We start from the raw sequence: 14,579 nt of genomic DNA, 5'->3' as shown, positions 1-14,579 counted from the left end.
TAACTTTTATAACTCCAGCGGAGCAGAGACATTAAGTTCTTTCTGTGTTACTGTTCTTATATATTAGTAATTTTATCTCTGTTTTGCACCTTTTTTTCTTATGCATCTCTGCTTGCCATCTTTGTCTCACTGCAGCCTGTTGTCCCAGTCATTTAATAAAGTACAATGTGCAAGCCCCAAATGATCCTATAATCATCACCTGAGTTCACGCATCAATATTTAACTATTACTGTTTCAACGTGATCCATACATTTTGCTCAAGAAAGTTGAAAATTAATCAGTGAACTCCATCATTTTCCAGTATATTCCAAAAAGGAATTTCCCATTATTGCCATTTTAAGAATAAATCTGTTACCCACACTTCAAAGCAAACCACTGCTAACATATTGCTTACTTAACAAAAAAATAAAAATAAAATAAAATAAAAAGATCAGCCTTTTGTTTATTCAACTCTTGAAAACTGTAAGGGCGAACTCCTGTTGGGTTTGAACCTAATTAGTTAACAAAAATGTGATCTCTAATCCAAATGTTTGCATGTCACTAACTGGCTCAGCCACATACAACATCTATAATAAGATTAGCAATGTAAAAGTTAGAATAGTTATGTCATTTTGCCATTCATGAACATTAAAGCATTACAGGACCTACTGATTGATTTATTGATTAAAAGTTGTTGGTCTACACAGTAAAGCCGAATAGGGAAAGGAAAACAACAACAACAACAAAAACATTAAAACACGGTCGGACTAAAAAGAGAGACTTTGTGCAGCCTCCTCCCATCCGCCTTGGCACAATAACCCAAATGGAAGCCTTTATGAAGCCCTGATGGAAGCAGAGTGCGCTTTATAATGCACAGCCGTGCACACTATTACATTTCCAGCTAATCAGAGGCGCGCAGTTGCAGAAAGGAGAGCGGTTGCCAAGGCAGCCACCAATCTCCCCTCCCCCCTCTTTGCTCCCTCCGTTCCTCTTTCCCGTTTATTATCGGCAGAGGTCGCATGGCAGAGGGAAGTCCAACCACTTCTGTACTGGAACCAATGCAAGAATATGCAGCTCCATAACAAAGCCCGTATGGAGTCCTGAGAGCAGTGGAGAAAGCACGCGTCCGTGGGGGCTGTTTTAATTGTTTTCTTTTTAAAAACAAACCAAAAAAAAAAAAAAAAAAAAAAAAAAACAGACCGTGAAAAAAAGAACCCACAGAACAGGATCTAAGTTGGAGGTTTGCATTGTTTGGCCAACACGTGCGTAGCACCAATGCATTTGCACTCTCCGTTTAGAGCGAGTGAGTGAGTCTGTTTCGCATCCTGGTGCCGGGCTCTGAAGGAGGACTGCGCATCAGCGGAGTTGGTGCCGAAGTACGAATGCGAAGAGAAGAGAAGAGAAGAGTGCACCGAATAAAACTCCTGCACTTGTTTGGGGTTTTTTTTATTTTTATTTTTTAATTTTATTATTTTCAGTGTGTATAATTACTCCTACTTTCTTGTGCTTCTGGCGGTGTGTTTGACAAGACAACAGTGAGTGAAACACGCCGAAAGTGATTTCATGCCTTCAGTCTCGCTCAGCCTGAGATGGACGTGAGATTTTATCCTGCGCCCCCGGCAAATGTGGGTTCATGCTCCCTGCCGACTGATCCAAGTTGCCTGAGCTCGCTGGACTATTACCACTCGAACAAGGTAAATAAACGACCGTTCTCTGCAATCCTGTATCACTTGTCTATTTAGGAGAGACATAATACATCCCGCAGCAGTCGCGCACTGTAAACGGATGCTTTTGTACGCGCTTTTGCCAAAAGGCAAACAAAAATAAAAATCCGTCAGGTGTGTGCAAGTAAAAGTGTACTAGATAAGCTTTGACTGAGACTTAACTAAGTAGTATTTTTTTTTTTGTTAAATAACACTTAATTGATTAAAAAAAAATATTTTTGACAGTCTGCTGTTCAACTTTTCTTCTCCTCTACATACCTTTCGTGATAATTATGTCCCTGTGGACGTTGCGCAGTTGTGTTTTGCATAAAGCTGGCATGACATCTCTCCAACCACAGGCAGAACAGAGAGAAATATATGCATTCCATAAAAGCCCGCTCACTGCTGTCCGGTTCAGCATTACGCACTCCTTTCTGTAATTTCTTGGATGCTTTCCACATGGAGTTAGGCGATTAAATGGATGTGTGCCTTTAATACACAGTTAATTACTTTCCTGCGAGCCAAGCGCTGTCTGGTTGTTTTCTTTCGCTCAGTTTTGACAACCTGCGGGGTTGGTTTTCTTGACCTGCCGAGATCCGCCGATGCAGCGCTGGTGGCCTTTACAGCTTGATTCGTTAAGATGGATAAAGTAATTAATTAAGTTCTGTGTAAAAAAACAACAACCCAACAACAACATAACTGTCTTGTCAAGCTGCAAATAGAATGGCTGGATTTTGAGCAAAAGCGTCCCCACAGTATAACGGTGCCACCACCGTGTTTTGAGCTGGGGTCGACATTTTTAAAGCGATTTTATGTGTTAAAATAATTGAAAACCGTGTATAATTTTTATTCCGCTTCACAATACTTAACAGTATTGCTATTGGGATGAGAATGATATACGTTGACAACGCAGTACCAGGTGCAAGGCAACACAAAGAAGCACACAAACTCCAAATGTTAGCGTGAACAGCAATTTTCAGCTCTTGAATTCGCTTCCTTACTGTCTGCTTGAATTAGGAATCGTTGTTGTCACTTACCACGACTGGAAGGATAAATCCTCGGCCCCTACAGATGCTGACCTGCTGTCTGAAGTTGGTACGAGATTAAAGAATGGTTCAGAGTTCTCTCTTCTACAGATTAAAGATAGCTTTTGAGTTTAAGAAGGAGGGAATGATGCAAAAGTCAGTCGGGGATGTTTGCCTTTTGCTGTGTGGGCACTGGAAAATCTTTATAACTGAATGGAACAATCCTGTAATCAAAGTCTCCAGGTTTCGGGTCATGAAAAGTTGTGTAACAGTGAACTTGACAGTTTTGATTTGAATGCCTGTGAAATGAGTACCTTGTAAAACTTTTATCAATAAGGGAAGTTTTCACCTGCAACACATTAGTGGGATTTTTTTTTTTTTTTAACTGTCTTCCCCCGCCCTGAGCTCAGGCTATCTTTTTTTGTAGGTCAAATGAATTAGGATCATCCTCCATGCGGATAATCCAGAGAATACGCTGCTATCTATGCAGAGTGCATGAATCCTGGAAACAAAGCCACGAGATATTAAATGATATAAAGCACTTCTGTGAGAACGAGAGAGAGAGAGAGAAAGTGACTCTAACCACTGGTGCTGGCAATGAAGTGTGGCTTTCCTTAGAAATTACAAGCGTTCATTTAAATAATTAAAACTGCTCTACTCTCTTTACTCTGGGTTCTCTTTACAAAAGGAGCAGAAAGTTTCTATCGTCACATGTGTAACACTAACTACCCCTCACTAGCGATGCAAATGAGACCGGCAGGGAATCGTTTGGTGTCCTGTTAACACAATGCACAAGGTCAAGTTCCTCTCTGAGAAAACTCGTCAAACCGACTGTGGCGTAAAACAGACATACTGTAACGAACGAATCAGACGTGCCTCCTGTGAATTATCTCCGACAGCCTTGGTTTGCAAGTTAATAAATTCTGCCCAGATCCCCCTTTTGAAGCTGCAGTAAGGCCAGAGGCTAATCACTACATGGATGTGTTTCTTTAATGCTTGACTTTTCAGAATCATGTGGATATTTTCTTTTTCCAGTTGCATCTAAATTTGTCGGTAAAATCGTTAGCTTGTTGTCCTGCAGGTACAGCCTTATTATAAAGAATATAAAATGGTTTAAATCTTTGGAGTAAAATCTGAGGTTCCCAACTGCAGCCATATTGGCAGATAAGTAAAAGTAGCAATGTTTTCACTTTAGGGTGTCTGTTTTTATATGAGGGCAAAGGAAATTATAAACAAACATTTCTACCATTCTTGCGTTACATCCACAAACTTTAATGCAGTGTGTTGTGTTGTACATGATACACAATTAGAAAGTTTGGCATAATTGGACAATAAAGCATTGTTTTATTTTAAAACGTAAATAAAAATCTGAATTGTGCGGAACTCATTTAAGTTCAGCCCACTCTACTATGATACCCCTAAATAAAATGCAACCAACAGTCTTCATAAGTCTCGCAATTAGGCAATAGAGTCTCTCTATGTGTCACTTAGTGTCAGCAGATAATTAAAACTACATAAAACTCTGAACTTATCGAACCTCCAGTGAAACATACTGATGGCAGCATCATGCTGTGGGGATGTTTCTCTTGAACAGGGATAGATACAGACGCTGGTGTTGTTAAAAGTGCCTGTGGCTTTTTGATCATTTGAGTATTATTGTGTTGTATTTAAAGATTCCACTTTTAAATATTCAGAAGTTTAATATTTCAAAAAAGTAAATAGCTGTGATTTCTCTATTCAGCAGCTCAGTCATCATCCCCATTAAAATTGTATCCTGTATTCTGAGCACGGCTGAAAGGTGACCACCAGTGGCAGATGTACCGCAGGTCGAGGACATGGGATTTAAATAGAAAGTGTTTTATTAAGAGGGAACACAAAAACAACATAAACTAGCTGGAAGTGGGTAAAAAACATTTCCCTGTTCCACAGTGTTATGTCCTGAGTCATTCTTGATTCTGTGGGCTTTAGATTGCATAACAAGTTTTTGCGACGTCCATGCAGCACATGCTGTTGTCGTGCCTTCAACCTTTTGTCTGCCCGTTTAGACCTTTTGATTCTAGCCGTTCTAACTGTCCAGTTTAAATTAGCAACTATCACAGTGTACCAATATTTACTCTGATTATCTGCAGCTGCATAAATCATTTCCTTTCGCTTCTCTGCCTTGTCCATGATCAACACACACACACACACAAACACCTCACAGGAAGGAAATGTGAACTTTGTCCTGTATTTGATGTCAGATGTTTATAGAGATAAATCATTTTACTTGTTCACACTTTGCTAAAAGATTCTTCTCTGCCAAGCATTTGAAAAAGGTAAGAATGTCCCCCCAAAAAAGAGATGCTTGACACGAACAGTGAAAGTACATGAAGTGCGGATTGAAATGATGCCTGGAGATCTATAAATAACCCTGAAGATGTCTACTTCAGTAGTTTCAAAACTCTGCATTTTGCTGTGAAGCTGAAAGGTTGTGTTGCTGTTGTCTTCCGCCAAATCTGAGAAGAAACTATAGAAAATTATACCGTCATGGGAGCGTTTTGCTCTGAGACTGATGCAAAACCTGCAGTACCAAATTTGGACACTTTCAGGTACATTTACATTCTCGGTGTGTGGCAAAACGTCTAGCTCACGAGACAAGATCAGACACATTAGTGGGTTTATGAGAACAAAATTATATTTTATTAACACTATTTTAAAATGTAAGAATACTTGTTTTTTGCACATTACAACTGGTGTTTTAGGGCATCTCAATCCATTTTGAATGATTCGGTTTAGGTTGGACTTGAGCATAGATTTCCATTTTTTGTTGTCCCTATTGTATTTTTATAAGTAGAGTGAAGATTCATCAAACTTCAGAATATTATTAAAATAACTCCTTTTCTGTGCAACATTTTCAGATTTAGTTTCGACTTCTTTAAATGTAGGGTTTTTGAACTGGGTTCTTTCAAAGAATTGGTTCATTTGAATATTTAGTTATTAAACAGACAGCCCAGGGCTGCTAATTTAATCTGGCATAATAGTCATTGCTAAAAATGATAAGGTAACTAGTTTCTTCATTAGAACGTGTGTAGATTCATGGTGCAGCATTTCCTGGCGCTCCAGCTCGTCATTTTGTCTTTTTGAGTCGTCAGTCAAAACATAGCATGTCCGTCTGTCCGGCAGTGTGAACAACTAAGATGGCATATGATTATTTGCATATCAAATAAGCAATTCACATATAATCTGCTGAGCTCTTCCCCTTGTGCCTATTCTCTTCCTCACTCAGTGGAGTAGCAAAGAAGGAGCTTCTGGATGTGTAAAAAAACTGCAAAAAAATTATTAAAAAGTCACAACTGTGGCTCAGTTTGCATTGTTTGTTTTAAGATGCCACCTTTAATTCAGTTTCAGTTCAGTTTATTCATTTTATGCGTCACATATCATCTCAAGACACTTTACTACAAAGTAATTTCTTTATTTGTTATGGAGCTGAGTGTTAACAGCCAGCGTGATTGATTTTCTGTCTTTATGTTCCATCATTTCACCGGAGAACAACTCAAGAACTACTTTCCTCTTATTTCAAAGTAAGGGCCTCAAACAGATGCATTTAGGGGAAGATAATATTGTAATATTAAGGTTTAGAATATAGAATTGCTGCTTAAAATATTGATGATCTGCCAAAGCAGAGAGAATGTGGATATCAGTTTCATTTTCCTCCTCCATCTTCTTCTTCATAAATTAACCTTTAGGCACTAGTAATCACTGATTTGTGCTTTTGACAACTACTATGGAGAAATGTTGGATTAACATTTAATTAGAATTACTGTGTCAAATAAAGTTGACATCAACAGTTGTACAATTGTCACGTTTATTGGCCATCAAATGCAACAATGAAGATGCCAATCCTGGTATCTGTTAGAAGGCTAATTGCTAAAGAAATTAACTTGTCTGTGCTTTGATTTTCAAGATGGTTGTGATTGTTAACTTGTTGTTGGACTAAAGGCACCATGTCTGAGGGTCCCTTTAGCCAAAATAATGCAAACATGAAGCAGTCAGACAAGCCTTTTTTTCATAGTGTTAAAAATTTTAAATAATTGTTTGCATTTGTTAAAGCTTTATGAGACTCCAACACAGCTGGGTGACACAGATGGACACTAAGTAAAATGTTTAAATGTTAGATTTTAATGGATAAATTCCAATCTGCACAATAATGGTGTTCTGTATAACAGAAAGCATTAGTGATTTGTTTACCACATTTTTGTCTTTGATTTTATTGTCAACATAAGACCACAAACATCCAATGACTTTAACACGTGATCAGGCTTCGGAGCGGATATTTAATTAACTTGACTAAATGCAGTTAGTGTTGGAACGAGTCATATATCCCACCCTGGTTTTAGAGAGTAGGGAAAAAAAGCTTTTCTAGACCAAGAATAGAAAACAATCAGGTTTCCCCAATAACTGTATACTGAATGCCTTTCTTTTGACCAGTGACTGACCTTTTATATTGTGGGTGTACAATGACTGACAGATCCTTTTTCTATGGAAATCATCTGCTTTGTTTGTCCCAATAAAATATTTCATCTTAGGCTTATTGCTGAGCATCTTCAAATAGAAATAGATTTGTCTTGAGCTCTAAATATTTTTTTTTTTTCCCTTTTGGTGTGGCCCCGCAAATACTTTGGATATTGGGATTTGGCTAGATTAGCAAAATTGCGCAAACTGAAGAGAATCTGTTCAGTTTTTTCCTTTTACCTGAATTCTCTGTGTATCCTTACAGTGATTTTTTTTTTTGTGATGTGTGATTTTATACTTTACAGTGAAGCACTTGCCTTTACATCAGGAGCCTGCGGTCGGCTTGGACAAAAACTGGATATCCCTTTGTAAGACAAACCTGACCATGACAAAAATATTGTGCCATTTTAGTATCTTAGATCTTTTGCGGTGTGATCTCGTTACACTCCTAACACACCAGCAGCTTGAGTATGATGGGAAGCATTTGAAGTAAACACATGCGTATTGTCTCATAACATGTCAAACTGTAATTCTACTGTGGCTATTTCACAGAACAACTCTGGTTTGCTCTCAGAGGCAGGAACATGGTGCCTGCTCCTTTATTTGAATACCTTAATCAAACAGTGCTGACTGGTGCAGCTGGGGTGAGGTGCTTGTCTACAGTACAGCAAAAGGATAGAGTGCAGACAGAGTAGGGCCTGTGTTTATACACTTACGCCCCACCCAGCTCATATATCATCCCAACAACCGATATCTGCAAGGAAAAAAAAAAAAACATAACTGAAGGGCTGTCTTTGTTAGTTGGTGGTCTTCTTTGCCTCAGACAAGCTGGGGAATGACGTGCTCCATTTGCATGCCTTATCACAGTTTTATTTTTTATGACAGTGCACACATGCAAAGGGCTGAATTACCTTTTGTTGCTTTGTCCAACCACTTTCCATTAAGTGATCACCCTTTAAGTGAAGCAACCTTTTTTGAATAAACACAGACAAAACATTATTTATTGTTTGATTTAGTGACGTGGGGGAGTTATTTTTAATACCCTGAGAGCTTGAATGTGGCTGTCAAAAATCAGCAATCCCTGTAATGCTGGCTGTGGTGTACATTCACGGTGAGTCGTGTTTTCACTATTAGCTAATGACAAACTCTGTGGTATGTGACAGAAGGGCAGAGGGGGAGAATGAAGGGATAAGAGAGAGTCAAATGGGTTGAAGTAATCAGTGCCCCCCCTGTATGGGACGCTCTGGATGTGTGTGTTTGTGGCGCGTCGGGGTGTGTGCGCGCGTATGTGCATGTGTGACTGGGCATGCTAACTCTGGAGCATTCAAGCGTTTTGCTGACTATGGAGTCACAATCACAATTGCTTTCATAGCCCTGTGCAGAGGAAGGCCATGCATACCACAGTAAAGGCCGGTGACAGACTGCGAGCAGGGGCAGAGCAAAACCACCCACTAAATCGTATTCTCCTTGCACCGGCACACAGGGGAGATTTTAATGGAGATTCCAAGCATTTGAAATCATTTCAATAAAACTGCAACAGGCTCTTAGAGAGGCTGACTCAGTAAGCCTGTATGAGGTCCAGACATTTCCCTTACTTTTTGCATTTTATTTATTAATATCCTTGCGTATTTCACTCTGTTTGAGAAGCCATTTTTATCAGCTGCTGGTTTTCGTCTATGGACATACGTCGGACATTTTCCAAGACGGGTTGTGATCATATAAACAGGACAGGAAAATAAAAGCAAAACATGAATATAGATAGGACACCTGGACCACAAGCAGCATTATTAATCACTTCTTCACCATTCAAATGCCTAGCATCTCTTTGTTTGACCTTTAAATGCTGTGTTTGATGTGTGCAATGAAAATTACATTTTGAATAGGCGTGTAAATGTGTGTGTGTGTGTTAATGATGGGGGGAGGGTTGGTGTTGGTCCATGTGGTAATTATTGGTCATGCCGGTACCAAGCTACTTTCTCATTGCGGGCACCAGTGCATCCCCCTCAGCGTCTGTTATCATAATTAAGACCCGCCGCACCAATGGAGTGTGCCTACATTAGTCAGCCCAAGCCTTCCCATGGGGCAGTGCGGTGATAGTCTCATTCTTACAGCAGAAGAAGACGGAGAACGAAACAGAGCCAGCACCTGCTTCAGAGTAGACCCCAGGATTAGTTCAATGTTGATTATGTTATGTTAAAAGGATGAAAACGCTGACAGGTTTTCTTCAGTGTTTGGTTTCTCGTTGTTTTAGACTAAAATGACAAAGCTGACCAATAAATATGCCTCTGGTAGAAGTTAGAGAGAAGTGATTTTGACATGTTTTGAAAATATCTTTATTTATTTCATATTTTTCCGTCTATATTTCTAAATTTGTTGAAGGTTTCTCTGAAAGAAGATCTAAATGGAGTTTTACCTGGATTTCTTTTAGTTTTCTTTTAATAAAGTGGCAACCAAAAAAAGGTTAAGTGTACAACTATTTAAGTGATAAAGCAAAATAAAAAGTTAAACTGAAACTACTCTAATTAGAGTAAAGATTCTGACATGGTAAAGAAACTTTACCATGTCAGAAAAGTTTCTTTACAGACATGGTTTCTTGTCTTTGGTTTTGAAAACTTTTTATTGTTACAGTAAGATTCTTAGTTTCTTTTAAACATTAGTGTTTTTGCAATGCCCACTATTTGTGCTTTGTGTATAAACAAGGGTTTCATGATTGCCAAACTTTGTTGTTAAAAATATTTCAGTGTAAACTTATCCAATTCAATCTTGAAGGGTCACATTATTTTAGATTTTGAACCACAGTATTTAAATCCATTACAAATTAGAGTTGAGAAGAGCTTTAAAGCTCTTGTCATCCTTAACATCCTTATCGCTTAATGTTTAGCCATTTGCATTATTGCTTTCAAATTGCATAAGTATAGTTTCTGTCACTCTGTCTCAGCAGGTTTTTCTACTAATGACAATGTTAAAAAGTAGTCCAGGCTTTCTTAAAACTTTTATATCCGAGTCAATGTTGGACAACTCCGTCAGGCAGCTCAAAAACTATTTCCTGTCTTACTTCAAATTAGGAGTCTCAGAAATATACACATGGCATGAAGCTCAAAACTGTTATATCAATAAGTCAAAATATGAGCTTACCCTGTGTTCACTATAAGTCCCATGCTGACGACACTTTGCATGTGGCACTTCACTTTGACGAGAGATAATGTGGCATTCTAACATTCAGTCTATCGATATACTGCTAGCTAAGCACCACGTTAGCATGATCTGAGTCTGCCGTAGTTTGTAGTTGATGCATTATTCCTCAGTTGAATACCTGATACATTTTCCTGTCTTCAAGGGAAATGTCCTGCTCCTATAGGAGGCCTGGGCCTGTTTGAAATTATGACTGTATGATAACTTTAGGTAAAAATATCAGGGTTTCACTGTATTATGATTAAAGCTCTAAAAGGTGTTATTTTGCATTTTCTTTAGCATGGGCTGATCTTCACCCATTGACATAACCTGTTGCCTCCACAGCCACTGCTGTTCTAAAACAACAATTAGGACAGACATGTGAATTTAACCATAACCTCTCCATGACCTCAGCATGATCTCTACAGTCATAGTCAACTTTAATGGTCTCAGGAAGCTGCTTTTAGATCACAGGTGTGATGGTGAAATTTCATCCCGCTCTAAGTGTGCGTGTTCATACTTGATTACATGATTTTTGGCACGTAGCACAAGCTATACTGCTAAAGATTACATCCAATAGGAAAGTTGTATTTCCACTGCTTTAGTAGCTAAGATAAATCAGGTTAGTGGTCGTTTTATTGACGAATCATGTTGGAAGTTTTTTTTAGACTCCAAGACAGTGTTTGATGTGAGACAGATTTTAAATATAAATTTTATGCACGCAGAAACAACAGAAGTCACAAGTGTGAACCACTGTATTTAAAATGCACATTCAGCTAAACAACTGCTTAAGTGAAGCTACTGAGCCTCTCGGTATTTTCGCTTAGAATTAGTCACATATTCAACAACTCCAAGTTGGGAGTTAAGCTTGGGAACTTGCCTGAACTCTCAGAGCTACTAATGAGGGGTCATGATACCACAGCTGATTTGATCCGCACTTTATCTCTGAGTTGACAAAAAAAACCCAAAACAAACAAACAAAAAAAAGAAACATATGACAGGGAATTTGAATGCTTTTGAAACTTTTTCATGCCTCGTTACCTTGAAACCTGTAACCGGCCCATGCTTATCCAACACTCATGAATCGGATGACTTAATTACATCACATCATGTCAGGACAGTGGTTCTTGAGGACCAGAGTTGGACATCCACACTCTTTGGTGACTAGCTTGACTCCTGACCATGACGCTGGTTTTCTTGCAGAATATTTTTTTTTACATGTTAATGCTGCCATAAAGAATATTTCTGAACCAATTTCCTTGAAGATCTGCCAGGTCTTTTCTATCTCCTGCTGACTTGGGAGTATACAATTGAAGGCCTATATTCTATTCTGCACATCCTTGGAAATGGTACAGTTTAACCATCTGATTTGTGTCAAATTGCATTGAATTGAATGGATTGAATGGTTTTGCAATCCTCTCTTAATTGTGAGATTCACTCTTAAGAGTGCAGGAAGCTTTGGTATATGGACATGGCTGACTCTTTGAAAATTCCTGAGTAAATAAAACACACATCCATGTATGTTCTGCATCTGGATGAACCAGTTTGAGGTTATGTGGTTTGCTGGGGGACCAGAGGTCAACATGGTAGAGATGGGTTAAAGCCCAGACATCTTACCCAAATAAAAATATATCAGAGTGTATATTTTTCCGTTAGTGACCTTAAGAGGTCCAGCCCTGAGGAAGGAAAGGACTCAACGTTAAAATCTTAGTTACCAATTTCATCTTCTGAACAAAAATCTCTTTCAGATATTAATTTGTGTTCTTTAGCTTATATCATAATCTTCAATCGTAGGTAAAAATATTTTTCTTCACTGCAAATTTGAATGCATAAATGCACAAACACACTGTGAAAACAAACTATGCTGCATCCTAATACGTGTATGAATTGTGCATGTGGAAGCATGGTGAAGGCAGAAAGCTGGACAAACATTCCCAGTTGTCTCAGCTTCCTGAGGTATGTCCTGTGCAAACACTGTGGGCCATGATTTAGAAGTTCCTTGCCAGGCATTTAAGTCTTGTTCCTTCATTTGTTTTTTGATGAATATCCTTTACAAATATTATTAGCCCGATGTTGATCTTCTGTCCCAATGTCCTTTAGAAAGTTAACTCAACGGACTGACATGCAGACTAAAATGATCTGATTTCTTCTTGTATAGAGACGGATATTTGAGTCTAGCAAATGTTTTGACAGCTGTCTTCCTCTGTGTTGATTAATCTCACTTTTGAATGGTAAAACCAGATTGCAATGAACACTTGTATTTATTTAGTGTTGTGTGATTGGACAGCGCATGATTGTTACTTACTGCCATGTGATTCTGAATTTAGTCTTTCATGGTCTCTTCTTTGACTACCTCCCCTGTCTGCAGTCAGTCAAGATTGTGTTTATTGTATGTGACATATTTAGCAGGCAGATATAATTGCTTGTGTAAGGCTATAGTTGTCTGCGTCCAATTTTGTCCGCCAACTGTGGTAGCCCACAGAGTCACCGAGGTAATCAAGCTGTGGGCTCATTCTTCCTCTCAGAGCTAATAATGAGCTCTATGATCACACACAATGGGTGGAGAGCAAGGCGCAACACAAAGCAGTGACAGTAACATGACTTCCTTACCATCCACGGTGTTATTGTTTTTGGTTTGGGACTGACCACTAAGAGAATCACTTTAAAGACGCAAACTTAGAGAAGCCTACAAATGACCTATAGGTTAAAATCCAGGCGAGAGAGCTCCAGAAAAGGGCGACCGCTTTGTGGTGTTGACGTGTTCAGGAGCTACGCCAGCGAGTGACACTAATAAGAAACAAATAAGGCAAAAAAGAAAACAATGTGTTTTTAAAATTTTGACATATGGTCAGCGATGTTAGGCTATTGAAGATTGGCTGTGTGATAACTAAGCTTCAGCAACCTCTGGGTGGTTCAGCACATTTGTTAACACACAGGAAAAGGAAACTTTCAGGGAGCTTTATATAGAATTGTTAATAACACAGTAGACTGTAGTGAAAAACCAAAGTAGCATTTAACTGCCACAGCCCACATGGGCCAAACAAATATATAATGTATGTGTGAGCATATTTAGTTTAAATGTTGCTATACCTTAGTGATGAAAGAGTCTATTGTGACTCTACAGTTTTGTGCTGGAAACATATTCATAAAAGTGTCAGTTTTCACCAAATTTCTGTCACTTGTGGACGATCTGGTGCTGTTATGCTAAAATTGCAAATATGAAATAGCAAAGATCTGAATTAACCTGAACTTCACTCAAGAGTTATTTTGGTTTGATCTGGGGTCATAATCTCTCATATTTCATGAGAACCAACTGGATCCACATAAATAGGGTGTTTAAAGTGCTTAGAAAAGATAGTTTGATTTATTCAAATTGTCCATTGTCTTTTTATTTATAATTTGTAGTTAATTGCCAAGAGAAATCAGCTTTGTGGCAATGGTCGGTTTATACAGTATGTAGGTATGTAAACTGACTCAAGGCTACAAATATTGAATGCATGACATATTCTTAAGGCCTATTATAAATATTTGCTTTCTAAGCATTAAGTAATGGGAATAATTTTAGATGTAGATATATAATAATTTTAATAACTATAATAATGGGGGTTCAAAGGTTTGTTTTAGAAGCAAAACAGTGACAAAAAGAATAAAAAACTTTCTTTTACTATTTATTTCAAAGATCTGCATTCATGAGTGTGAAAATAAAATATTTGCTTTTTAGAAACCTTTAACTTAATGGTTGCTACTCACTGAAATAAATTGTGTGCTTCTGTTGCCTCAGTTAAACAGCAAAGGGTACAGCCCTGCTAGTGAAATGCCATAAGCAGAAACAAGTGTTTGTCACAGTCAGGCAGCGAAAGGGAGTGAAATTGAGCGATGGTCATGTTTTATTAAGCCTGATAATGCAGTCTAATCTGCGGCTTGGGTTACACATTGCTTTGTGGGTAATTAGAGATCATGTCGTATGGCGGGCTTGCTAAATAATTGCACTCCGCCCTAATCCCTCCCACCCGCCTTTCGCCCGTCTCCCCTAATTCTCTTTCCCTCCTTCTCCTGTGACAAACAGGCATGGCAGCCATACTTCAGGTAGCTTACTCATTAGTAAGTTTCTCCAGTGCTCCAAGATACTTGGAAATTTGCTTTTGTGCTCATAATTCAATAAGAGGAAGTCAACAGTAGAGTACTTTGTGGTTTGCTTTGTGGAACTTGT

The 14,579-nt window shown here is 38.5% G+C and overlaps 1 protein-coding gene and 1 long non-coding RNA gene across 3 annotated transcripts in view; one reads left to right on the top strand and one right to left on the bottom strand.

The window, feature by feature from the left end:
* The window catches only part of LOC111609924, a 33,525-nt gene extending 30,722 nt beyond the window's left edge, over positions 1–2,803 (bottom strand). Inside the window, exon 1 of the long non-coding RNA XR_002753404.1 lies at positions 2,720–2,803. This is a non-coding gene — a long non-coding RNA (uncharacterized LOC111609924). The remainder of the gene's footprint in view (positions 1–2,719) is intronic.
* Positions 962–14,579, top strand: part of LOC102220182 (TOX high mobility group box family member 2-like) — a 104,790-nt gene continuing 91,172 nt past the window's right edge. The window contains exon 1 of one of the 2 annotated variants that reach the window (XM_005808933.2): positions 962–1,673. In XM_005808933.2, the coding sequence (XP_005808990.1) occupies positions 1,569–1,673 (105 nt within the window). In that variant the 5' untranslated portion in view covers positions 962–1,568. The remainder of the gene's footprint in view (positions 1,674–14,579) is intronic. The other variant, XM_023341296.1, reaches the window with a different exon arrangement.

The sequence above is a fragment of the Xiphophorus maculatus genome, chromosome 1 (assembly GCF_002775205.1).
Source record: "Xiphophorus maculatus strain JP 163 A chromosome 1, X_maculatus-5.0-male, whole genome shotgun sequence".
Taxonomy (NCBI): Eukaryota; Metazoa; Chordata; class Actinopteri; order Cyprinodontiformes; family Poeciliidae; genus Xiphophorus; species Xiphophorus maculatus.
The sequence above is the reverse complement of the archived record's forward strand: the minus strand, read 5'-3'. Positions and strand labels throughout refer to the sequence as shown.